Source organism: Peromyscus leucopus, chromosome 1 (genome assembly GCF_004664715.2).
Source record: "Peromyscus leucopus breed LL Stock chromosome 1, UCI_PerLeu_2.1, whole genome shotgun sequence".
NCBI lineage: Eukaryota > Metazoa > Chordata > Mammalia > Rodentia > Cricetidae > Peromyscus > Peromyscus leucopus.
The window spans coordinates 81,327,552-81,354,416 of NC_051063.1; the positions used below are offsets into that span (position 1 = coordinate 81,327,552).

General features: G+C 44.2%; 1 protein-coding gene and 1 non-coding gene across 2 annotated transcripts in view; one reads left to right on the top strand and one right to left on the bottom strand.

Moving 5' to 3' along the window:
- Window positions 1-25,343, bottom strand: part of Lcmt1 (leucine carboxyl methyltransferase 1) — a 64,717-nt gene extending 39,374 nt beyond the window's left edge. Inside the window, exon 1 of the mRNA XM_028867890.2 lies at window positions 25,076-25,343. Within this exon, the coding sequence (XP_028723723.1) occupies window positions 25,076-25,182 (107 nt within the window). The 5' untranslated portion in view covers window positions 25,183-25,343. The remainder of the gene's footprint in view (window positions 1-25,075) is intronic.
- LOC114692245 lies at window positions 20,305-20,408 on the top strand. The gene has a single exon (XR_003734373.1). It is a non-coding gene; the product is annotated as a U6 spliceosomal RNA (small nuclear RNA).
- Window positions 25,344-26,865: the final 1,522 nt, after the last annotated feature.

The window sequence follows — 26,865 nt, forward strand, 5'->3', positions numbered from 1 at the left end:
ACTGATGGCCAGTGACCAGGCAGGAAGTATAGGCGGGACAAGGAGAGAGGAGAATTGGGAAAACAGGAAGAAGGAGGAGAGACACTACAGCCACCGCCAGGACAAGCAACATGTAAAGACGCCGGTAAGCCACCAGCCACGTGGCAAGGTATAGATTTATAAAAATGGGTTAATTTAAGATAAAAGAACAGTTAGCAAGAAGCCTGCCACGGCCATACAGTTTATAAGTGATATAAGTGTCTGAGTGATTATTTTATAAGTGGATTGTGGGACTGCGGGGCTTGGGGAACCTGGAGAGAAGACCTCCAGCAACAAATGGTGCCCAACGGCTCGAGTTTCCACCTTAAACCTGAGAATATTTAATAACCAATTCTAAACAGAGCCAAAACCAGGTTCCTACTTCTTGTCTCATACGGGCAGTTAGACGCCGCAAAACGCAGGTTTGAACACTGGCGGGTTCCTGGCGTGTGCGTTTGACCGGCAGTATGGCGGGAATGAGGCGTCTGCCAGCGGCACATTAAGCTGTGTGGTAGATTTAGTCTTTACTAGTATTTTTAAAAAAAAAAAAAAAAGGTTTCTGGGCTACACACTGCTTTGATAAAAGCTTAGACCCACTATTTCTAAGACTTGATGACTCCCAAAGCTAGCGGAAAACGTACCACTGCCATGCTGGAAAGCTGAAGTGGGTGGAACCAGCAGCCACAGCGCCTTTTCAGTCTTAGAATGGTGCAGTTTAAAGCAATAGGCTAAAGGTAATATAAAAAATAAGCCACATAAAGATGGCTACCACACAGAGAATCTGGATTATGTTGTCTTTGATATTCGTAACTGAAGAAAAACATTTGATTGCAAAAGCTGTTGAGTTATGCCAAAATGTATATTTTAAAGGTACCTTGACTTCAAAATTTGGATTTAAGGATATGTTGCTTTGGAAAAGAGGTTCTGCTTTTGTTTCCACAGAAAGCCAGAGGCTGTGGATTTGTTCCAGATTAAGATACATCAGGTTTCACCAGCCAAGACCCCCTGAAAGGTCTCCAATGACACCATGGCCCAGATGATCCAACATCCAGAGCGGTTTCAAGGCAACTGGTTCACACAATACAGCCTCACGGACTACCCCATAGGCTTAAAATTTTCTTTGCTTCCCCATAAGATACAGCGCCCCCCTCCAGCAGGAAGTAGTAAGAGATGCTACGCCCAAATTCCCAAATATACCAAGCTGGCTTTAGAGGTGGAATTGGCTCACTCCCCATCTAAACCCAGACATATTGCTTAAAAAAAAAAATGGTTAAGAGATTCTTGTGTCCCAAATCAGAAGAGCCCTCTGGTGTGGAACAGAGAAAAACCATTATTTTTATTTAAAACAGGTTGATTATAAATGTGATCTCTTTCTAAAAAAGAAAAGGGGATATGACATAGATATATAGGAGGATATAGAGATGATAAGATAAAAGGGTAGATTAATGAACCTACTTTTAAAGAACAACTTGTTTAAAATGTTTTACATTGGTATAGATTTTAGTTTATGTTTAAAATGTTTTACATTGGTATAGACTTTAGTTTATTGATACAAACTTGAAATTAATTTTGTTATACTGTATATATATATATATATATATATATATATATATATATATATTTCTATTCTTGTTTGAGGTATTATGTTTAACTCATTTAAAATTGTAATAGATAATTAAAAATAGATTAATAATTAGTCATCTATGATAATCATATTTGTAGCCATGTTAGTTAAGTCTTCTAGGTATACATAGATATATTTCAGATAGATAGGTAATCTTCAAACACTTCATAGACCTAGAGAATATGGCATTTAAATAACTTAGAATTCTGTTGATGTGAGACACAATTGCTCCTGGCTGCACCAATTTGATCCCGAGAGAATGTTGGGCTTCTAAGACATTTCCATTTGGAAGTTTGTCTTTTTGGCACAAAATGGCCTACTGGCAAAAACTGCCCTTGCCTTGATGGCTGACAGTACAAATGCAATGCTGTCCTTTCTGGGCAAGCGGGACACAAGGAAAGCGACCACTGTACTCTGCCAAGACAGGGTAAGATGGTCTTTCAGAATTCCTGCTTCTGAAAATGGTCTGTCAGATACTCTAGCCTGTAGCCAATTTGAATGTACCAACAATGTTGAGAAACATTAGGTGACTGTCCAGGCTGCCAGCTGTCTCCGTCTACTCTTGCAAGATTCCCGAAAGTTGCTTGCATCCATCTACCATTTCTCAGGTACCATTATATCCTTCTGAGGTCTTTGATGTGGTTGAAGACTAGATAGTTTTAATTTCCTCAGTTATGATAAAAGATGTTAGATATAAAACCTTAAACTCACAAATATAAGATAGATAGGACATCTTTAATATTGTAACTGTAATTCTTGCTCAATAATTGTTTTGTTATATGTAATTTTACCATGTTAAAGTTAAAACTTTCCTTTTTTAAAAAAAAAAGAAGAAAAGGGGAAGTGTTGTGGATATCACTCTATATAAATAAAACACTGATGGCCAGTGACCAGACAGGAAGTATAGGTGGGACAAGGAGAGAGGAGAATTGGGGAAACAGGAAGAAGGGAGACACTGCAGCCACCACCAGGACAAGCAACATGTAAAGACGCCGGTAAGCCACCAGCCACGTGGCAAGGTATAGATTAATAGAAATGGGTTAATTTAAGATATAAGAACAGTTAGTAAGAAGCCTGCCACGGCCATACAGTTTATAAGTGATATAAGCGTCTGAGTGATTATTTTATATAAAGTGGATTGTGGGACTGTGGGGCTTGGGGAACCTGGAGAGAAGACCTCCAGCAACAAATCATGTGTGCCTTCATAGTTTTCCCAATTGACTTTTCCCTAAGAAGGGCTAACAGTGTGGACTGATCACTCTCTGGACATACACATTCCAGGTATTTGGAGAAGAGCCTCAGGAAAGGCTCTGAAATCAGATATCTCCCTTGGCCACTTTCAAGGACTAGCAGTAGTAACAGTCCACATGCAAGTCTCCTGATTTAAGGTAAATTCCACAAGGAGACACCACCTAGGTCAGGTGGACGTTAAGTAATAGCTTTACACAATTCAGCTTGGACCCTCCTTTCTTACAGTCTTACTAACTTTATAGACCGCTAACTCCTTACCTAACCACTTCTAGGAATATTTAGATAACCCTCTGCACTGATAGCTATGCTCAGCCAAAACCCCAGTTCAAGCCTCCCTGTAATTATCATCATTGGCAGCATCCGGCCAGGTCCATCCCCAGATGGAGGAAAGTACCCTATCAGAGATACCTCTGTACTCTCTAAGAACAGACTTAAGCATCCAGGCTACCTGTTTGAGAAGGCCTGGCGGATGTGCCAATTAAGCTTTACTTCCTCCTTTCCCAAACCTTACCTCTGGTTCCAGATCTCCCTTTAACTATCACCAGAGGCATCTAGCTGTGCACAGGTTGCCTAGTGACTGAGCACACTTTCCCCCACCCTGCAGAAAAACGGCAGATAGCTTGGACAGATAGGAGCCACAGGAAAAAAGAAGACAGTTTTATTTTCTCCCATTGACCTAGCAACTTATAGATTCTTAACATTTTCTACCAACCAACTATAGTTGAGCACATAAGATTCCCTCTTCTTAGATATTACCCGAATTTAGCCTTTAGTTAATTCATTTCCCCATTGGTCACTTCCCTTTGGGGTTGCAAATGATAATTAACGGTTATTGCCTCTCAATGTGATTCGTATCACCCTTCCATTTGACCCTGGAAGCCTGGCTTTATATACCAGGACTTCCAAGGCACAGGGGACAGAGAAGAGAAAAGAGAATGGAAGAACCAGACGGGTAAGAACTTGAGAGGAACAAACTGAGATGGGGAAGAACTAAGTTGTAGGGCTAGAAGAGAGTACTAGAGGAATGAGATGGAAGATGAGGAAGAGCCAGATAGGGAAGTATTAGCTGGGTAAGAACAAGCTGAAAAGGACCTAGATGAGGCAGAATTAAGATGAGAGAATTAAAATAGAACTTAGAGGAAGCAGTAGATAAATTTAGAGAGAAATCAGGCAAGAAAGGAGCTAGACATGAGAACAGAACTGAAGCTGTGTATAAAGGAGGTTATGCCAGAGGAATTAAAGCAAGTGGATGATAGAGCTTGGTGTGCTGAGATTCTATTTCCTGAAAATAGTCCTCTCTGTTAGTTGTTCTCTCTCCTGAGCCCCTGGGATGTATAATATTAAGGCTGGTCTGGCTAATATTATACAAGACACTAATGCCCAGGCCTTGCTACATATATCTACACAGTCCAAGCAAACAACACACTTAGAGTTTGACCACAGTGAGTTTACTCAGTCTCTAAACAGTGGGTAAAGCTCAGTGGTAGAGCCAGTCATGGTGGCACACACCTTTAATCTCAGCATTTGGGAAGGAGAGGCACAGATGGATCTCTGTGAGTTCTAGCCAGCCTGATCTACATAGTGAGTTCCAAGCCAGCCAGAGCTACAGAGTGAAATCCTGTCTCAGAAAGTGAAAACACAAAACAGTTCAGTGGAACCATTCTTGCCTAAGGCACTACATTCAATCCTAATACCACAAAATAAATAAACAAAAACAAAAAATTAAAAAGTGTTTTTCAACAATGTGTGACTCATTACTATCAAATTCCATTTGAACAGTGTACAAATCTTCTTTTTTTTTTTTAAACATGAAGAAGAGAATAAAATAGAAAATACCACCATGTGTTACACATAGAAAGAGCAAAGATTGTTTCCAGAAGTTTTGAAGATGTGTTGAGTTGCAATGATCTGTCTTCTCACTGTGGGTGGTTATCTGAGTTTTCAGAGGAATCTTGTAGTGCCATCTAGTGGCAAAAAGCATATCTTTAGCTGAAGCAAGAACAGTTCTTGCCAATCCTTACCACAGGGAAGGGGAAGGGAATGTTCTAGACTGAGTTGTTAGATCAGGACCTCACCATTTGATCCGGCACAACAGCCAACACACAAGGACTTTACAACACATGATGGGTAAAGAAGGAGAAAAAGAATCTTGAAGGAAGGAAGAGAAACGTCAAATTCTGGGATTTTCTGGCCATCAATCTGAGATTAGCTAAATGAACTGGTGTATTTACAAAAAGAAATGCTTACTGGTTCCAGTGCACAGAATCCATGTGGGGCTTTTTAAAGAAAGTGTCGCTGTACCCTCTGACTCTCACTCTGTGAGTTTGGATGTTAGCTCTTTCATCTGACTCAGATCAGAAGGCATCAACACTGAGTTTCAAACAGAAACTCAGGCCTGTGTTCAATGGCCCCTAAACACTATGTTGAGAAAGGCACCAGGGGCTACAGTGGCAACTGCCCAGCCATGCCAGCAAATACCTACTGCACCTACAGGCACGGGTGATGGCGGCCCTTACTGCCAGAGCCCGTGAGACACACAAAGGATAAACGGTTTCGGACCCCAAAGGAGTAAAGTGCAAAGACCTGCACATCACAGAATCCAATAGTTGACCTCCCCACAGAAGACACTTACACCTGACTACCAAATAAACAGAAAAGGCAAGGATTCAACCAGAACTACCAAAAGCCCATCACAAAGCACTTATATCCTCAAAAATAAAGAACTCTCAAAAATTAGGGAGAAAACACCCAGAATTCCCAGAAGAAACAAAGGTGAATGAAAAGACATATTTGGGGACAACTCAGAAGAGAAATACAGCTAATTAACAAACACAACTCAGCCTCAATAATAATTTTTAAAAGTAAAATAAAAGCTCAAATAGAGTGCTATTTCTCTTTCAAATTGGCAACAAAAGCATTTGAGTGGACCTTGGGTTTAGAGAAGAAAGAGGACGTTCAAGCATCCCTGCCAGGCAGCAATCGGGCACACTTCCGCCACAGGTGCTGTGCCAACAGGAATATAAAGCACGGAATACACACATACGTGGTGAGCCAACAATCCCACTGCAGGATTTTGTCCTAAGAAAATAAGCAAGAATGGGCACAACGAGTTTTCCGTAAGAACACTGCCCATGAAACTCCACATCCCACAGGTCCCCAAGACTGCCCCAGGGAATACCAAATGCTTGCAATGCTGTCGGCAGCAGTTAACTCCTCGCCACCCATGATGCTAAGCACCAACTCTACTTGCCAGTTCCACAGCGCTCCCCTGCACAATACCCCAGAACATTTCTCTGCAGACCCCACCTTCCTTTTCAAAGTCTACATCCAAAGAGACAGAGCTCTCAGATCGGAAAGACACTGAGCGCTAGCCCGGCTTTACTTAATTCACTCTTGCTTTCATTTCTAAACACCCATCCACGACCTGCCCAATTCAGCAGGTCTTTAAATGACTCGCTTTTTTGTTTTGCATAGCTGACATGCTCCCTTGTATTTTCTTCTAACACGCACTGCAATACACACTTACTTATTAAGATGTAAACTGTCTGTGTGCCACCTAAAACCACCTCACATTGTTCCCACGGGAAACACCAGTCTAGTCCAACCACCTATTCATTCGAGAAACATTTACTGACCACATCCAATTTGCCCAAGTGTCAACTACGAGTCCTTCGTCTGAGAGGTGCAAAATCCCTTCTAACAGGTTCTGGGTAGGGCCCTCCTGACCTTCCAGCCTGAGAATCAAGGCTGGTGCCTCAAGTACTGTTTGGACCCTCCCCAAATGCTTACTACATGCCAGGCATTATTGCAAATATTGACACTCTCCTTGGAGGGTGGTATTGCTTTACAGGCAGCAAGTAAGGTGCACATCACAAGCTGTGGAACTTCTTGGAATGTAGAAAACCTGTGTGTGTGTGTGTGTGTGTGTGTGTGTGTGTGTGTACGTGTCTGTGTATCTAGATATATAAATAACACACATATTATTCTTGGTTGCAAAGACTGTTCTTGGTACCAAACTTCAACCCTGGATGTGAACTGCAATCTGCTTGTGGTCTCCAAGGCCTCTCACTGCCTCCAATTGTAATTTTATTACTGCTCTTTCACTTCTTTCAATTTCACTCTTCCTTTCCCTTGCCTGAGCATTTTCCTCTTGCTTTATAAATGGAAAGCAGAAAGCAGCATCTTCGGGGTCATAGGCTGTACCTGAGCATTTTCTGAGGGCTTAGTGCACCTGCCAGATCTGAGTTCTTGAAGCATACAAGAAACTCTATACCTCCAGAGACCCACCCAAACGTGGGATGTGCCAGGCTGCTGGCTGGGGGCCTAGATGGAATTGAAGGAGAAAAAAAAAAAGCCAAGTGAGCACTGGCGTTTCCCTCTCTGCTTCTTGGTCTGCCATGGCCAGAACATTTCTCCTCCACCACAAGCTCCTACCACCATGATGTTTCTACTCAGGCTTCTGAGGCAAAGAAATCATGGACGGACTATACCCTCTAACATTGGGAGCCGAAAGAAATCTCTCCTCCCTTAAGTTATCTACACCAGGCAATCTGGTCATGGAAAAGGAACCCAGGCACTGTTGAAAACAGTCACTGAACACCGAGAAACAGTACCAACGTTCACAGCAGGCTGCAACGGCAAGAGAGTTTTCAACCAGAAAGGTCCCTTGGTACAATGTCTCCAACTTAGCAAAACAAGAGGTAATATAAGGCCAAGATGCTGTGATGGTCAGTCTCCATTGTCAACTTGATGGGGTCACCACAGAAGCAAATCTCTGAGCACCCCTGAGGGAGTTTCTAGACTGGGTTAACTAAGAGAAGTTGGCAGCACCATTCCATGGGCAAGAGCTTTCTTGTTCTTTTTTTAGCTTTTTTTTTTTATTCTTTGTGGACTTCACATCATGCACCCTGGTCCCACTCATCTCCCAGTCCCCTCACTTCCACCCTCTGCTCTTGCAACCTCCCCCCACAAAACAAAATTTAAAAGTAAAACCAAAAGAGAAAAACGAAACAAATAAAATCTCAGTATGGAAGCTGTAGTGCGGCCCAGTGAGTCACACAGCATACCCTTTAGTCCGTAAATCTTTACTTGTAAGTGATCATTCCAATGAGTCATTGGTCTGGTTCGAGGCCTCTAGCTTCTGCTACACCCTTGATACTGGGCTCTCACTGGGACTCCCCTTGGATATCCTTTTGCTGCCTTGTGTCATGGAGATCCTGTAGCTCTGGGTCTGCAGGTCTGTCCCTTCACATGCTCCAGAGTTCATACATGAGGTGGGTGTTGGGGTGGGCTACCTTATAGTTATAGTTCTGGGCCTGGGTGGTAGCTGGGTTTGTCAGCCCGCCAGCTTTCCCTCATCATCACCACCTGGGGGAGCTCTCCAACACTGCCCTGGCTAGCTCACCCAGTGTAGCACACAGCAAGGAGAGGGGCCAGTTTTCCTGCCCTCACACCTTCGGTCCAGCTCACCACACTCACACCACCAGGGCCAGCTCTACTGTTTTGCCCAGGCAAGGTGCAGGGTCTGCTCTCTGGATTGCTGCACTGGGTGAGGGGCAGGGACAGCTGTTCCATTCTCATGCCCCCAAGGTCGGCTTTCCTGCCTGCTGCAGGTGGCAAGGGGGTGGGGAGGAGGGCCTATTTCCCTTACCCTTGCCATCCTTGAGCTGGGGGTTTTAAACTGAATAAAAGGAAGGGAACTGAGTTCATCTCTCTCCACTGCCTGGCTTTTGTGCTGACCGGCTTGTCTATCTCTATGCCCCCGTTCGTTCCACAGTTTCACAGTAAGCTTTATAATTAGTTAGTGTAAGTTCTCCAATTCTGATCTTTTCAAGACACTCTGGATCTTTCTTCCAGATCCTTTGTATTTTCATATGCATTTTAGAGTGAACCTGCTATTTCTTCAAAAAAAAAGATGGGACAAGATTTTGATTGGACTACAATGACTCTATATATCAATCTCAATAGAACAGAAATCTACTTTTTGTTTTATTTTGTTTCTGAGGCAGGGTCCCAGGCTGGTCCTAAACTCACTATGTAGCTGAAAATGGCCTTAAACTCCTGATCCTCCTGCCTCCACTTCCATTATGCTATGATTCCCACACCTGACTCGGAAATCTTAGCAACACCCTACCTTCCAATGTGAGAAGGTACATTCCCATTTAAACCTTTAATCTTGATCAGTATTCTGCAATTGTCTGTGGGGAGAGGTTTCACGTCTCTCATTAGATTTATTCTTATCATAGTTTATCTTTTGTCCTATTATAAGTGATATTCTAGTATTTTATTTTCCTGTGCATGTAAATAGATGCACACACAACATATTTGCCTGACAAAAGATTCTACCTAGAATATATAATGTGACATCCAACAAATGAACAATAACATCAACAAAAACAGACAAAGGATTTGAACACACTAGACAAAAGATGTAGAAATGGCCAAAAAGTACAAGAAAAAAGTGCTTGATGTCATTAGTCACCAGCAAAATATGACTGAAACCCATAATGAGCTGCATTTCACATACACTGGCGAAGCTACATGTGACAATCTAGAGAGACTGGAGTTCTAGTGCATCGCTGGGGGGACTTGTAAACACACAAGTTTGGGGAAGTGTGGTGGTTGAAAATTAACCTACCCTATGACTAGGTTCATCAATTCTAACGCCACTAGTGATTAACTGAGTCACCAATAATGCATCAGTGTGGCATGAAGGAAAGGAAGAAAATGACTTCCCCTTGGAGCCATTTAACCAAGGCCAGCTCGGAATTCTCTGCTTTGTGCTGTGTCTTCCGTCCTCTGTTGTCTGTGGTATGAGTCTAAATCTGTGCCTGATGAAGGCTGTCTTGTGAATCTGTCCCTGTGTCTGCATGTTCTGTCTGTGTGTGTCTGTCTGTGTCTATGTGTCTGTCCCTCACAAAGGGCTTTGTTCTGTACTTACTGAACAGCATAGAAAGCTGGAGAAGGAATGGGATACTTGACAGAAATCTTTAACAAGAGTTTTACAGGGATTAAGTCACTGGCTCCAACTGATCTCACCTGACCAGATAACAAATACTGTTTATCAACCAGTCTCCTTAAGTGGGTGCTTTCAACCTTTATGGTAGATCTTTGGGAGTTGCTTCTAGCTTCTGTATTTGTTGCTTTCACCTAATGACTCCCGTGCATGACTCTGGTCAGGGGGATATAAGAGTATAATTTAAGATGGCAGCTATGCATTAGCTAAGGGTGTAAAAGCTAATTTCATGGGAACCCAAGGCAAAGAAAGTTGACTGTTACATTGTTCTCCGAAAGGCAGGTTAAACAAACAGTTTGAGTACACAGGAGGCTATCAGTCTTAAGTCTTAAGTGACCTCAAGGTGTATTATTAACTGGCTGTGAGGTCCAGCGAAAGTTCCATTCTCTTAGAATGTAAGAGATATTTTCAGAATGTTGAATCACAACTGGGCAACTCTGAAACAAAAAGAATCTGAGAGAAATGGAAGACTGAAAAAAGAATGCTCACCAAAGCCAATGTACAATGGCCCATACATGACCCATTGAGTGCAGGTGAATGAACAAATCAGACAACAGAGACAGGAGCGGATGACTTCTAACCAAATATCCAACCAGGCTCCTGAGCCTGCTTGCTGTCTAGGCCTTAGCCATAGGCGATACAGATCTGAACAAGCACTATTGCTGACAGCTTAAGGACCCATCTCTAGGATGACCCTAACCCACCTTAGGGTACCTGTCTAAGAAAATCTGAGGCTGCTAAAAGAAGTTACTGTCTTTCCAGCTGGGCCCTGTCTGTCTCCTAGCCTGGGGAGTTGGGGGAGGAAGGGTGCCTAACTTCACAAACACCAGACAGCAAAACCAGGCAGATTTGACATGAGCCAACCCTGCCTTCCCAGAGTTTGTGATTTTCAACTCTCCAACACCACTGAGCATCTGCATACTTCCCTGTTTTCTCGTTCTTCCTTGAAACACTCAGCCAGCCAATTCTATGGAACCAGAAGCCTGTTTCAGTTCATGCTGGAATGAGTTGGAATGGAGGAGTTTTCTCAACTAAAATCTACTTTATTATCTGTGTCTGTGTTATCTTTGACGGTAAACATATGAATAAACCTCAAAGAATACATTGAATACAAAAGCATACTGGAACAAGGCTTTTAATTCCAGCATTCTCTGAGTTCGAGGTCAGCCTGATCTATACAGCAACTTCCAGGCCAGCCAGGACTAAACAGTGAAATCCTATGTCAAAAAAGAAAGAACACGTACTACATGATTCATTATAGACTGTCCAAGAATAGTCAAATCTAGGGCTGGGGATATGGCTCTTATCTCCCTGATGGTGGCACACGCCTTAAATCCAGCAGTCAGGAGGCTAAGGCAGGCGGATCTCTGTGAGTCTGAGGCCAGCAGAAAGCTCCAGGACAGCCAGAGCCACACGGAGAGACAATCTCAAAACAACATCAAGTCTATTCAGTAGGCTTTCCCCAAAGGATACTGCTCCCTTGACGAAGGGGGCTCGAGACACACATCTGCTGCCAGCGTCTCCTGCTTTTGCTTTTCCTTCCTAAACCACAGCTCATCTACTGAACTAGGAGAAGTTTATAAACAACGGAAGGGCCTCTGGGTAACGTACAAGTAAGTAACTTTTAGGTCAATGATTTCAGCCATCAAAGTGACAAAAGCAATCTCAACTGCAAAACAAGGTGGACACACACACACACACACACACACACACACACAAAATATGAAAATTTAGTATATGGTTCAAATCAGTACAGTCAGCAGATAAGGGGCAAAATTAACACTGTATCCTTATAACACATATAATATAACCTTATTTCAAAACATAAAACCCACCAAAATGCTAAAACGCAACTCTTAGAACACATAGGAATGGCAATCCTTCCCAAGGATCAGTCAGAAAGTAAAGATTGCACTGGGGAGGTGGCTCACTCGATAAAGTGCCTGCCACGCACAACAAGGACCTGAGTGGAGATCCCCAGGCCCATGTAAAAACTCGGGCACAATGGCATACACCTGTAACCCCAGCACTGGGTGGGGCAGACAGGCAGATCCCTGCCATTCACTGGCCAGAGCTTAACTGACCAACGAGCTTCAAACTCCATGAGATCCTATCTAAAAAAACAAAGGCAGAGAGCGATCAAGAAAAGATACCTGACATCTCCATGCTTCCATATGCACTCTCGGGCTGCGCTCTCCCCCCACCCCCCAACAAGTGTCAGGAATAGCATCATAAACACTGACAAATTCCATTACTACTGTTGGAAGCAACAAACAAATTTAACTGAAAGACACACATCAGCCTTACAGAAAATATTTCATCAAATACAGAAGGAAAATTACAATCCTTGGTGTTCAAAGATCTTACAAATCGCCAGGCGGTGGTGTGCACGCCTTTAATCCCTGAACTCGGGAGGCAGAGGCAGGCGGATCTCTGTGAGTTCAAGGCCAGCCTGGTCTACAAAGTGAGTTCCAGGAAAGGCATAAAACTACACAGAGAAACCCTGTCTCGAAAAACCAAAAAAAAAAAAAAAAACCAAAAAAAAAAAGATCTTACAAATAAAAAATAAAAATATAAATAACCAATTATAAGAATGTAGCTTAACGCTGCTCTTGCCTAGAACTAATCCAAGGCCCTGCGTTCCATCCCCAATGCTGTAAAATAAAATAATAATAAAAAAAAAACCAGAGAGCAGAAAAAAGACAATTCAATAGAAAAAATGAAATGGTGAGTATCCACATAAAACCAACAGAGAACAGATCAAAAAATGAACATTCTAAGTTGAAACTATAAATTAAAATAAGAGCTATTACTCATTACAAATTAACAAGAGAGATTATTTTCTACCTGGCAGTTGATAAACAACTTAAGAAACTGAGAATATTCTATAACTCACAGCATGTTTATTTTGGGCAAACTCATATAGCCTCTTTCTGAGATGATTCTGTAACTTCACCCCAGGAATCTTTTACTGGAAAGCGAATGGAAAAGCGGTGGTGGCCACAACATGATTTTATTCCTCCTTTCTATTCTTTAGAAATTTGATGAGTATGACTTTTCTCTGCATATATGTCTATACACCACATGTGTGCAGTTCCCTTAGAGGCCAGAAAAGTGTGTCAGATTCCCTGGAACTGGAGTTACAGGTGGTTGTAAGCTGCCATGTGGTTGCTGGAAATTGAACCCAGGTGTTAATATTCTGATCCGCCCCTTGAAATCCCACCCTTTGGCTCCGCCCTGCATCCTGCCATAAAAGCCTCATTCTAAGGGAAAACTCCTCCCCTTCCTCTCTCTCCCTCTCTTCTGCTTTTCCTCCTATGAGGTGTGCACCCTCTCTCTCTCTCTCTCTCTCTCTCTCCCCCTCCCTCCCTCCCTCCCTCCCTCCTTCTCTCTCTTTCTGTCTGCAGAGTCTGGGTTGTGAATTACCACTGCCTCCGCCCGCATGGCGTGCTGCTTCTACTCAGCCCATTGCTGTACCTGCCCAGCATGTTTCTCTGGATACCCTCGTCCCTCCCCCACACGCAGTAATTCATAGCACCAGGTCCTATGGAAGAGCAGCCAGTGCTCTTACCTGTTGAGCTCTTGACTGTTCGGCTACATAGTATGATTTTATTAGCAACACTGGAACCATTTTAATACAGCTTTTTAAAAAAGCACCGAAGTGCAACATGCCGTAGACACGGCACAACTGCTCAAGAGAATGAGGTGGGTTGTTATGAAACCACAGGTCCAAAATGCTCACGTTAAGGCGTGAAGGGAGGGAGTGCTCACCACTACCAGTTTGTTTTGTTTGTTTGTTTGTTTGTTTTATAATTTAATTTTGCATATCAGCCACAGATTCCCCTGTCCTCCCTCTTCCCGAGCCACCCCCCCTCCCTCTAGCCCACCTCCCATTCCCATCTCCTCCAGGGCAAGGACTCCTCTGGGGATTCAGCTCAGCCTGGTACATTCAGTGGAGGCAGGTCCAGTCCCCTCCTCCCTTCACCCAGGCTGAGCACAGTGTCCCAGCATAGGTCCCAGGCTCCAAACAGCCATGCACTGAGGACAGGTCCCGGTTCCACTGCCTGGGGGCCTCCCAAAAAGTTCAAGCTAATCAACTGTCTCACTTATCCAGAGAGCCTGATCCAGTTGGGGGCTCCTCAGCTATTGGTTCATAGTTCATGTGTTTCCACTAGTTTGGCTATTTGTCCCTGTGCTTTTCCAATCATGGTCTCAACAATTCTTGCTCATTCAATCCCTCCTCTTTCTCGCCGATTGGATTCCCAGGGCTCCACCTGGGGCCTGGCCGTGGATCTCTGCATCCGCTTCCATCAGTCACTGGATGAGAGTTCTACCACAACAGTTAGAGTGTTTGGCCATCCGATCAAACAAAAAACCCAGGATAGCCAAAAGAATCCTGTACAATAAAACAACCTCTGGAGGCACCACAATCCCTGACCTCAAGTTCTACTATAGAGCTACAGTAATAAAAAAACAGCTTGGTACTGGCATAAAAACCAACATGTGGACCAATGGAATCAAACTGAAGACCCTGACATTAATCCGCACACCTATGAACATATAATTTTTGACAAAGAAGCCAAAACTGCACAATGGAAAAAAGAAAGCATCTTCAACAAGTGGTGCTGGCATAACTGGATGTCAACATGTAGAAGGCTGCAAATAGATCCATATCTATCACCGTGCACAAAACTTAAGTCCAAGTGGATCAAAGACCTCAACATAAATCCAGTTACTCTGAACCTGATAGAAGAGAAAGTAGGAAGTAGTCTTGAACGCATTGGCACAGGAGATCACTTCCTAAAAAAAACACCAGTAGCACAGACACTGAGAGAAACAATCAATCAATGGGACCTTTTGAAACTGAGAAGCTTTTGTAGAAAAAAGAATACCGTCAACAAGACAAAGCGACAGCCTACAGAATGGGAAAAGATCTTCACCATCCCCACATCTGACAGAGGACTGATATCCAGAATATATAAAGAACACACCACTAACAGTTTACTTATTAAACTGTCAGAACCAGTGAGACAGCTTATCAGCTAAAGGTGCTTTCTGCCAAGCATTAACAACCTGAGTTCAATCCCCATGTGGAAAGGGAACTGACTCCCATCAATTATCCTCTGGCCTCTACATGTATCCCACAGCAGCAATACATGTGCACACATGTACAAACAAATGTAAATTAGAGAGAGGGGGGGAGGGAGAAGGAGAGAGGGAGGGAAAGAGAGGGAAGGAGAGGGAAGGGGGGAGAGAGAGAGAGAGAGAGAGAGAGAGAGAGAGAGAGAGAGAGACTGGAAAGGCACAAAGCAGGCTGAGGAAGGTATGCATGCATTCCCAACTTGGGTAGGAAGGTCATAAACTGAGGTCATCCTGGGCTACAGAGATAAACAAAAGAGGAAGGGAAGGAGGAAAGAAGAGAGGGAGGGAAGGCAGGCAGGTAGGTGGGAGCAGGATGTAATTTACTTCATTCATGGGAAAGTTTTGAAGCTCATTTATCTTCACTAGAATGGTCCACTTCTAGACTAGTGTATTTTCTCTTGAAATGGAAAGTAGAACCTGCTTTGAAAATATTTTAGATCCAAATCTCTACCTTGCTCTCTGGTGCACAGCTCTAAAGATGTAATCAGTACACCAGAAAGGCCTGGGCCAGAGCCCTAGGGGCAAATCTAGCTTTGCCTACAGGTAACCCTATAAAGTGCTCCTGTGTCTCGTGGCTCAAAGGTATGCATCCCTGCTCTGGGTTGAGTTTATTGTTCTCCTGGGAGATACAAACATTAAGCAATGGATTTCTGAACTATGCCTGAGCTGCTGACCACAAAGAAAACACACGGAGTGCTGGACAAACAATTGATGAAGGCTAGGACTACAGGTATGGGGAACAGATGAAGTACTGAGTAAATGTTTACTGCTTATATGAGCACAGCCATGTCATGAACCTTAATGCCTCAGACCCATGGTACTGGTAAGGCCTTGCCCAGGTCAGGCTTGGAGGAATGGCGAGGTCTTCTTCTGGTCTTAGTACAAATGCCAACAGTGTGTACTGAAAGTATTGACCATGGCTTCCTCCTCTAAGGTGACTACAGCCTGAGACTGCTCTCCTACAAAGATCAGCTAACTTAACTCTTTTAGCAGTACATAATAAAGCACACGGTGTGTCTGGGCCGCCAGTGTATTTTCAGAGAGCAAGGCCCATCCAATTCCATCTTTTTTGTACGTCTATGAGTCTGTCATTTCTTCATTCCCTATCACCCCAATCAGGTCAATCCCAAAGCCATGCAGGTCATGGCATGTGGGTATCAGAGGCATCTGTTTGCGAGAGCCCCATCCCAGCTGAGCTAAGTCAAACATCCTGGAATCATCTTAAGAGTCCTCAGTCTCGCCCACATCCATCTGTTGGCCTTTATATCAGTTGTTCCTCCTTCCAAAAGCATCCAGAATGTGACGGATTTGCAGTGCAGCTCTCACTTAAGACATTCCTGGTAGTGATAATCTTCATCTCCCTGCCTCCATCCCTGCCTACTACAGTCTGTTCTCCACAGAGAAGCTGTCCTGATCCTTTTAAAACCCATCAGCAATTCATTCTCCAGCTCAGAATCCTCTAAGGACTCTAACTCACAAGAGAAAGGTTACAAGAGGGGATGGAGAGCTGGCTCCCTGGTTAAGAGTACTTGCTGTTCTTCTAGAAGACCCAGGTTTGATTCCCATCAGCCATAACCATCTGAAACTCCACAGGACCCAATGCCCTCTTCTGACCTTGGTGGGCACCTGGGGTGCATGTGGTATACATACACACATGTAGGCAAACCACTCATACATATAAAATAATTTACAATGTTTTGAAGTTATGAGAATGTATCATGCACAGACTCTTCTCCCTCTCAATCACTCTGTATTGCTGTTTATGGAACAGGTCCAGCAGGGGTGGGAGCCTTTTCTGCCTGGGATACTGTTTCCTCAGATATCCCCAGGGCTTACTCTTTCAACTTCTGCAAGTGTTTGCTGTAGATGTGTCTTCTCAGTGGGACCTTCCCTGGTCACCCTCCCTACAAATCACATCTGGCATGACAGGTATGTGGCTTGTTTCCTGTCTGGTTTCTGAGAGCTCCAGTTGGTTTATTCACTTCTGTACTGACAGTCTAGAACTCCACTTCCATAAATGAAGCAGGCACTCACTAAAGAATTCTGGGTGAATGAATGTACAGATCTGTAAAATGACATGAAATAAACTCATCTGAAGCAGAGGGACCGGCATGCTCAATGGTTCTGAGGAAGGAGAGCACAGATGAAGGCAGAGTCAAATGAAGTGATGCTGGGGGCACAGTTCAGAACAAGGAGGACCCTGCCAACTGGGTAAGGTCATTATCAATAGGAAACCATTAAGCCTGGAAGGGATATGATCCATCCAGTCTTTCACAGACGTCTGGCTTCACTATGACATACATATTAGAAGAAAGCGTGACCAAGGAGGCCCAGGAGGCAAACCAGTGCCTTAACTCAGATCACACCTCACCTCACCTTGCACTGAGAAACCAGAAGCAGAGGTGGGAAAAAAAGAAGAAGATTCCAGAAATACTTTGGGAGGAAAAATAACAGATCTAGGTAACACGCCATATAAATGGAGGACTTCCAAGACCATGTCTCCATGTTTTCCTGTGAACTGATGACCAGAGATCACTGTGCTGAGGGGTGGACAGCAGAGGAAGAACAGGCTAGGGTAATCTTTAGCAGGGGGTTAGCAGTAGGGCATCTGAGGCCATTCTGAGACATCTGAGTGGAGATTTCTAATTAGACAAATGTCTAGTGGAGAGTCAGCAGATCATAAGAAGGCACAGTGGGTAAAACATCACACTGTATGTAGATTTGTTCCTGAGGTTGATTGAGATCTGGAAGACTTTCAAGTGACAGGATACTATTTGTGACTATAAAAATGACCCTGGCCAGCAGGCAGAATAAAGATACACATTCAGGGACTGAGGGAGGGAGGTGAAGAACTGGGCTGTGGCAGAGAGAGAGTTCCCTTGTCACCAGCCACCTCCTGCACAGCTAACAGAAGAGTGCTGCTACACCATGTCGGCCCACCCACTTGCATCTCTGAGGACAGAGTCCACCCTCTGTGGGTCTTGCCATCATCCCTCTGCAGAATCCTCTCCTGCTGCCCTTTTCCACCTCTGACAAGTTCCCCTAACATATTGCTCTGCCTCAATGTCCATGCTTCTTCTCATACCTGGTAGCCTCTGTGTATACCGTGAAGATTCATCTCTTCCACTGTGCAAGGAAAGCAGCCTTGACCTCTAGGAACTGGCTGGCTAGCATGAGCCAGGCCTTCATCTGAGGGCAGCTGGCTTGGCACCCACAGCAAGGCCATGCTGTTTTCCTGCTGGACATAACAATCTTACAGAACACTAACACAAGGCATTCTGCAAGAGTAACAAATGATGCAGAATATGTGCACAGCTGAATTCTAAGCACAGATTAAAGACAAGATCACTGTCTTAGTTTGCTTACTATTGCTGTGATAAAACAACTTAGGGAGGAAAGGATTTTTTTGGCTTACATGCCCTGATCATAGTCTATCATAAATGAAAGTTGGGGTCGGCCCCAAAGCAGAAGCCCTGGAGGAACACTGCTTACTGGCTTGCTCTCCATGGCTTGCTCATCCTGCTTCCTTATATAACTCAGGATCACTTGCCCAGGGGTAGCACTGTCACTTGCTCATAGTGGGCTGGGCCCTCCTCCATCAGTCATGAATCCAAAAAATGCCCCATAGACTTGCCTACAAGCCAAACTCATGGAGACATTTTCTCAATTGAGGTTTCTTCTTCCTAGATGACCCAAGCTTGCATCAAGTTGACAAAAAACTAACTAGCACAGGCACTGTGTCACCTACAAAAATACATCCCTTTCTCCCAGCTGACAATTTTTCTTTTACAGTTTTAATCCTTCTCCAGACAAACCTTCTAACACGCCTGAGTGTCCCACCCCAACAGAGCTGCCTGGCTCTTGAGCCACTGCAAATCTATTTCGTGGATCCTCCTACAAACAACCCAGCGGAAGCACACATCCTAAGAAGTATTTCCTACCCCCTCTTATTGAGAGACTACAACTATTAAACTCATCTTCTCTGGCTACAGGTGTGCTCTATAGGACAAAAACAAATGTCACCACAGGAAAGGACTGTTAAGGCTCCTGGAGGGACATTAGTCAGTTCCACTTGAAGGCTTCTGTGGCCTTTGTAAGCAGTATACTAGAGGGGGAAGAAAGTCAAGTTTGAAGTAGATACAGTTGTCATGAAATTTAGTCCCAGCTACTCATAAGACTGAGACAGAGGACAGGAGATCAAGACCTGTCTGGGCTACACAATGAAACCTTATCTCAAAAACAAACACACCAGGTGCTAGGGAGATGGTTTAGAGGGCAAAAGTGCTTGACACACAAGCATGAGGGTCTGAGTTTTAACCCCCAGGACCCAGAACACACCCAAACAGCCAGACACCTAGCATGAGGATCTATAATCCCAGAGTTCCTAGCAAACAAAGCTCTTCCTGTGCAAGCAAAGTAGACGGCCTGAGTTTAGATCCCCAACACTCATGGAAAAAGCCAGAAACTGCAACTGCCACCTGGTTCTGAGGGAGGTAGAGATAAGTAGACCCCTGGAGCTCACTGGCCCGAGAATTTACCTGAATCTATGAGCTCCAGATTCAGTGAGAGACTCTTCCTCAAAAAATAAAGTGGACTACAACAGAGGAAGCCACCTGACATCCAACTCTGATGTCCACATGCACATACATGTGCACATGTGCCAGTACACAAATGAGCGCACACACATGTATATGCACACATGTGCATGAACAGACACAGACACAAACAGAATTTTTTAAAAAAGAGTAAGAGTGAGTTGTCCAGAGAAGCATACTATATAACAACCTGTTAGGGGAGTAGACAGGGCTAGCAGATACAAATTCACAGTAGTATCAAGTTGCCCTACTATGTGTTTTATAAGTATTCCAGGAAGAAATGAAACCAGAAGTTGTGACATTTCTCTGAGATCCACCATACCCAGCAGGACCACTCCTTGCTATTGTCTGCCTTCTAGCTACTCACCTACTCCACTGAAGAGGTCTACTAAGACCAAAGGCCAAGAGATATGGGCACTGCCAATCAACTGCCAAAGGATGGACTGTGAACTCTAGGTTCTGACTTGAGGATAGGGAAAGCCAAGATCCTGAGGAGAGTGGGCAGAGCTCCAATAACTAAGCCAACTGCAAAGAAGGAAGGCTGTACCCCAGGATGGAGATCCAGGATATCCTGGTGGGAAAGGGTGGTCACAAAGGATTCACTGGGCGCTTACAGGGACACTGAGCTCACCTAGGGGCTGTATCAAGAATTAAGAAAGGTGCTCCTTTCGGCACCACATAATCTAAAACTTCAACAACACAGAGGTTAGTATGGCCTTTGTGCAAAGAGGATACAAAAAGTTTTGAAGTGCTCCATATTTTGAACCCTTCCTATAAAGGTTGTCTGACAACAACCAGCTGTGGATTTGGAGAGGTTGCCCCAAGGCCCATGCCTAGAAAGAAGAAATAAGGAAGAATAGAAGAAGTGAGCCATGCACCCAAATCTTCAAGGAATCAGCTGAGTAACTGGGAAAGGGTAAACAACAGCCATTGGGGAAGTGATCCAGCAGGACATAATGAACCTCAGAAAATGGGAAGGGTAACAAACAGCACAGAGAACACACATCTCAAACACCTCATCCTTGGGGATACTAGAGGAGAAACAAGAGGAACCACTTAAGGCTTCAGGAAAGGACATCCACGGGGAAGCATCAACGTTCAGGCACAGCGGTGGCTACAAGGAGGCTGATGAACTGAAGGGGGCTACTGAATATGGAGCATTCATCCCAGAGGAAATAGTGCAGCTATGGTGGACACTGGGGCACGGTAAACAAAAACCAGAGCAACTGGAGCAAGCATGATGAACATGAGGAGAAGACACATGCTGCTATAACAAAATAATTGGGCTTAGGACCTTAAAAGGCAAAGAGGTTCTTTTGGCAAATGATTCTGGTGGCTAGAAGTTCAAACAGCAAGGCAGCAGCCTGGCAAGGACCCCTTGACTGTGTCATAATGAGGTGAAGAAGTGGATAGGGAAGAAGATATATTAAAAAAGGAGAGAGCCGGGCGGTGGTGGCGCACGCCTTTAATCCCAGCACTCGGGAGGCAGAGGCAGGCGGATCTCTGTGAGTTCGAGGCCAGCCTGGGCTACCAAGTGAGCTCCAGGAAAGGCGCAAAGCTACACAGAGAAACCCTGTCTTGAAAAACCAAAAAAAAAAAAAAAAAAAAAAGGAGAGAAAGAGAGTTTCCTGACAGCCCACTCTCACAACAACCAACCAAGTCCCAAAGAATGACAACTCCTTCCTTCAAGAAATATAATATCCAGGGTTGGCGAGATGGTTAGTGTTAAAAGCAAGCATCTCAGCACACCCACAAAAAGCCAAGCCTGGTCTTGCACATTTGTGTAATCCCAGGGTAGGGTGCGAGGGCGACTGATGGGGCTTGTAGGTTGTAAACTGGAGTTGGAAAACAAAAGCTCCTGGTTCAGCAAGAGACCCTGCCTCAAAGGAACAGGACATGATAAAGAATATTTACAACATCCTTTTCCAGTCTCCACATGTGTGTGTGTGCGCACACACACACACACACACACACACACACACACACACAAATACCAACACCCACAGACACACAAATATTCATACACATTCACACCAAAAAGGAAAAAAAAAATGCATTGTCATTTTAAAGACCTCAACAGTTCTCAAAGGTACCCTCTCCCAACAGTGACACAGCAGGAATCAAGCCTTGTCAACCTGATTGGAGCTAAACCACATTCAACATCAGGGAGAGTCAGCTATGATGGTCAGTCTTCCATTGGCTGCTGCTATAGCAAATCAACTGGTAAACATAAACCTGACGTATAGAGTGGGCCATGATGCTGATGGCTTGATGGCTCCAGGGGTGAAAGTGGCAACAATCTGAAACATCTGCTAGAGCCATTGCTGAAAACATTCCATACTCAATCCTCACTCCAACCTCTGACACAGACAACATTTCAACACAACACATCACAACTTCATGGACCAAAGGAGGGAGCAAACCAAAACACAGTGACAGAACTGTAGGTGCCCTGGGAGGTGGGCAGACTTTGTAACTGTTGTTTCAGGATATGGTGCTATAACTCAGGGTGGCAGGAACCAGCCAGATCCACTGCTACTACATGCTCAGCAACTTCAATTAAAACAAAAATCCAAACTATTACCAGTAAGTTTTTGACAACTTAACTTTGTACCAAATTATCAATTGGTACATTTGCATCAATCTTCTTTTGGCATCAATTATCTCACTTAATCCTCACATCCAAAAGATATGTTAACTGTATGATCCCCATATTTAGAGAGAGAGAGAGAGAGAGAGAGAGAGAGGAAGACTTAGACAAAAAGAATACTTTGTTCCTATGTCCCAAAAGCAATCATCAAGTGATATCACAACTTTTGGCAAATTGAAAAGTTTTATATGACACAATGAAGATGCTGATCTCACAGGCAAGAATGGTTCAATAAGAAAAGGAGCTTGCAACCAAATCTGATGACCTGAGTTCAATCCTCAGGAGGGTAAAAGGAAAGAACTGACTCACCCTACAACAGCAGTTCTCAACCTGCAAGTTGCGACCCCTTGAGGGGGGTCAAATGACCCTGTCACAGGGGTTGCCTAAAACCACTGGAAAACACAGATATTTATAACACGATTCATAACAGTAGCAAATTTACAGTTATGAAGTAGCAGTGAAAATAATTTTATGGTTGGGGCTCACCACAACATGAGGAACTGTGTCAAAGGGCCACAGCATCATGAAGGTTGAGGGCCACTGCTCTACATTATCTGCTGACATACACAAAGTGAATAAATGTAATTTTTAAAAAAAAAAAAACTTCAAGGATGCTGATCACAGTATGACAAAAACCAAAGACACCGAATCCTTAAGTATACCTTAAGGATTAATTTATGGGGGCTGAAGAAATGGCTCAGTGGTTAAGATCAAATACTAAACCCCAAGTTCAACTCCCAGCACTCACACTGGGTGGTTTACAACTGCCTATAACTCCAGCTCTAGGGGACCGGACACCCTCTTCTGGCCTCTGCAGGCAACCCCTGTCAGCACGGTGTGCACTGACTTAGACACACATATAGATGTTTTTAAAAATATACAGATTCTCACAGATGAGAACCCAGTGCAGAGAAGCTCTGAATGCGTAACACAAGCACCCACTATATGCCCAACTACTCTAAAGACAGTAAATACCACTAGATCTTCAAAAGCGCTTAAGAAACCAGCACTGTCATCTCCACTTTCTTTTGTGTTTTTTGTTTTGTACTGTGTGATATACACGTGTGTACCGGTATGTGCAGGTGTGTGTAACTAAGTATGCACATGCACAGCTCTGAGGTTGGTGTTAGGTGTCTTCCTCTATCACTTTCCACCTTATTTTTTCAGGGTTTCTCACTGAACCTGGAACTTGCCAATTTGACTAGACTAGCTGGTTGGTAAGCTCCGGGGAATCTCCTTGTCTCCACCTCCCTGGGCTGGGGTTACAGGCATGCCATGCCCAGTTTTTTTAATGGATGGTGGAGATATGGACTCAGGTCCACTTTACCAATAAAGCTATCTCCCAGCCCTAGTTCAACCCTACTTCAGAGACAAGAAAACTAAGGCCAAAAAAAAAAAAAAAGTTAGGGGGCTGGGGAGATGGCTCAGTGGGTAAGAACACTTTTTGTACAAGCGTGATGACCTGAGTTGGATCCCCAGCACCCATTAAAAAGAAGGGCATGAGTGCACATACTTGTATCCCCAGAGCTGCGGGGAGAGGGAAAGGATGAGATTGCTAAGGTTTGCTACCTAGCCAGTCTAGCTAAAAAGGTGAGTCTCTGGTTCAGTGAGAGATCCTATCTCAAGGAAACAAGGCAGGGTGATAGAGCAGGACACCCAGCATCCCCCCTCCAGCATCCATAGGTATATTCACCCACACATACATATGTGTGCACATACACCACAAACACACACATTTTTTAAAGTTAGGAACTTGCCCAAGTTTATACAGCTTGGGCAGAGTCTGGCTCCAGAATTGATGCTTTAAATCCCTATGCTTAGTTTCTAGGATCCTGCAAAAAGACTTCACTCAAAAGCTTGTATTCCCCACCCCATAGTACCTCTCTGGCCCCCAGCTTACTCCTCCTATTCCAGGGCATTGTCCTAATTGTTCTAAAGCCCACACTCCTCCCTTGTTCTAAACATTGTCCTACTCCCTTGTTTCAGTCTTTTCTTGCCAGTTTTAACATCCCTGTATAAATTTCAAACTCTAAAGACGCTGCTGAATCTCCAAGAGCCCAACACTAAATGATGAGTGTTTCCTCCCAACTAGGCTGTGAGTCGTCTAGTAGGTCCACACCATGTCTGTTTTGCTCCTTAAGTATTCAAAATCACTGAAACCCTACCAATTAGTTCAAATAAAGGCCCAGCACAATGTAATATCTCAATAACTTCGCTGCAAGAAAAATTAATGAATGACATGCAAACTTTGTGTTTTCTCTAGGCACACCTGCACTGGCAATGCCCCACCACCATCTGCTACCACTGCACAAATACTGTGGCATGTGTGTAGTACTGACTCTACAAACACACACTGCGGAGCCCAGGACCTACCATCTATCCTCACAGGCCTGAGTTTCAAGTGCACAGTGGGAAATCATGACCAATTTTAACAGGTTATAACCTAAAGCAAAGAAAATTTGCATTTCCAACCCATCAACGCTGCAGTTAATACTTGCAACACACCCTGTCTTACCTGAAGGCCAAGATCAAGTAAGCTTTGTTCAGCTCCTTACTCCCAGTCGTGGTACCCCAGGTTCACTCACTCACACACGCTCGGTAATTATAACTTAAATGAACCCCTCCCTGCTCCGTGCACTTCCCAGGTGTCAAGCGAGGGCCGCTCCAGGTGGGTGCGGCAGCTCCTTCCCAGTGTCCAAGCGTGTGCCTTGGACAGTGGCCCGCTTGCCACCTAGGCCTGGGACCCCGACGCCCATCCTGAACCCCGCGCCCCCAGGCACCTCTTGCAGAGAGAAGCATCTTCGCAGGTGCCGCGCACTCCCTCGTCATCAATGTCAGAGCTTGAAGCGCAGGAAGAGAACGAGGACTCCCTCGAGCTGGTGGCCATGATTGTGGGATGTTCTGGGGTGTGGCACCCACCAGAGACATGGAAACGGGGGGCGACGAGCAGTGGGAGACGCGGCAAGACACAGACACAGACCAGAGCAGCAGGGACAAGGCGCGCTAGGCGGGCGCAGCCCAGTGACGCCGCCCCCGCGGGCCGCCCAGACACCTTCCTGCTGATTGGCGCCTGGGTCGTGACGTTCTTAGACCAAGCGCCTCGCCAGTCAGACCACGGAGCTGCTCATTGGAAGGCTCTTTAGGCTCCGCCTACACAACCCGGAAGTTTCTAAAGAGAGCCCAGAGCGGCTGGGTGAGCCGCGATGCTCTCTGGGAAATGTAGTGTTAGGTGCTCTGAGTTTGCCTTTTGCTTCTTCGCTGGTCAGAAACTTTTATAAATACGGTCAACTCAGAGCAGAAGTGGGAGCAGGATCCTTAGAACTGGGATGAAGAGCAGAAAACCCATCCAGAAGAAACAAGTTTAAAGTCTTTCTGTCGCGACTCAGTGTCATTCAACAATGTAACAAATTTTAGAGGGCGTTAACACTGTACCAGGTTCCTTGCCTTTGAGATGTTAGGAAGTGGCTAGGGATGTAGCTCAGAACGTTTACCTGAGCAGGGTTCTCGGCAACGGAGGGGAAACGTTGTAAAAAAATAGCATGGAAAACTGTAACCGTGACAGTAAACTAGGGCTAGGGAGTACAAAAATTCTTTGACCTCTGTTTCAGAAACAACAGATGTTCCGTGAGAGATATTTTACATGTTTATAAAGTTCAAGCCAAGCAAAAATAATTTTTGATAACAGGTATGTAATAAAAATAGTACATGGGAACGATACTATTCTTAGTAAATAGGAATCAAGGTCTAGATGACATAAAATGAGGGAGGTGGGAGGAGAGAAGCCGGTGAAACTTGAGAGGGAGTTCAGTTTCTCAAATGAGTATATATGCTTCATAATTGTGCATATTCAAATGTGCATTACAGTATTTCATGATGCATCACTATAAAACACTTTCTAAATAAAATTGAAGGGGGGATGTTTCATTTTGTCTGTTGTTTGTTAGTGAGTAAATGATAGGCTCTAGTTTTATGAAGTTTGAATCATGCCCACAAAAATTCTGTGGAGATAGGGCAGTGATAAGCCCTTGCCCATCATTTCCAAGGTTTTGGGTCTAAGACTAGAAACACACACACACACACACACACACACACACACACACACACACACTCCAGGTTCTTGGAAAACTTGAGTAATAAGGACCCCTTGAGCCTCATATTGAGGTCAACATGGATAATATAGCAAGAATCTATTTTGAATTTTTTAAAAATGTAGATGGTTTCTCCTATAACCCAGCCTGGCTTGTAACTATGGCCAAAAATGACCTTGAACTTCTAATCCTCCTGCCTCCACTTATCCAGTACTGGGACTGTAGAAATGCATCACCACATGCAATTTGTAAACTGTTGAGGCTCAAACCCAGAGCTTTGTGCATTCTAGGCAAATACTATACCAACTGAACTACATCCTGACTCAGTCTTTTAAAAAAGAAAATAATAAATCAATATATGTATTCATATATTTAGTTTTACTTACTATTCACTGGAGACACAAGTAATCGCTGATACTTCAGGGGGATGACAATAAAACAACTGGAGTTTGAAATGTAGGAGATAATCCTGAGGTGTTATG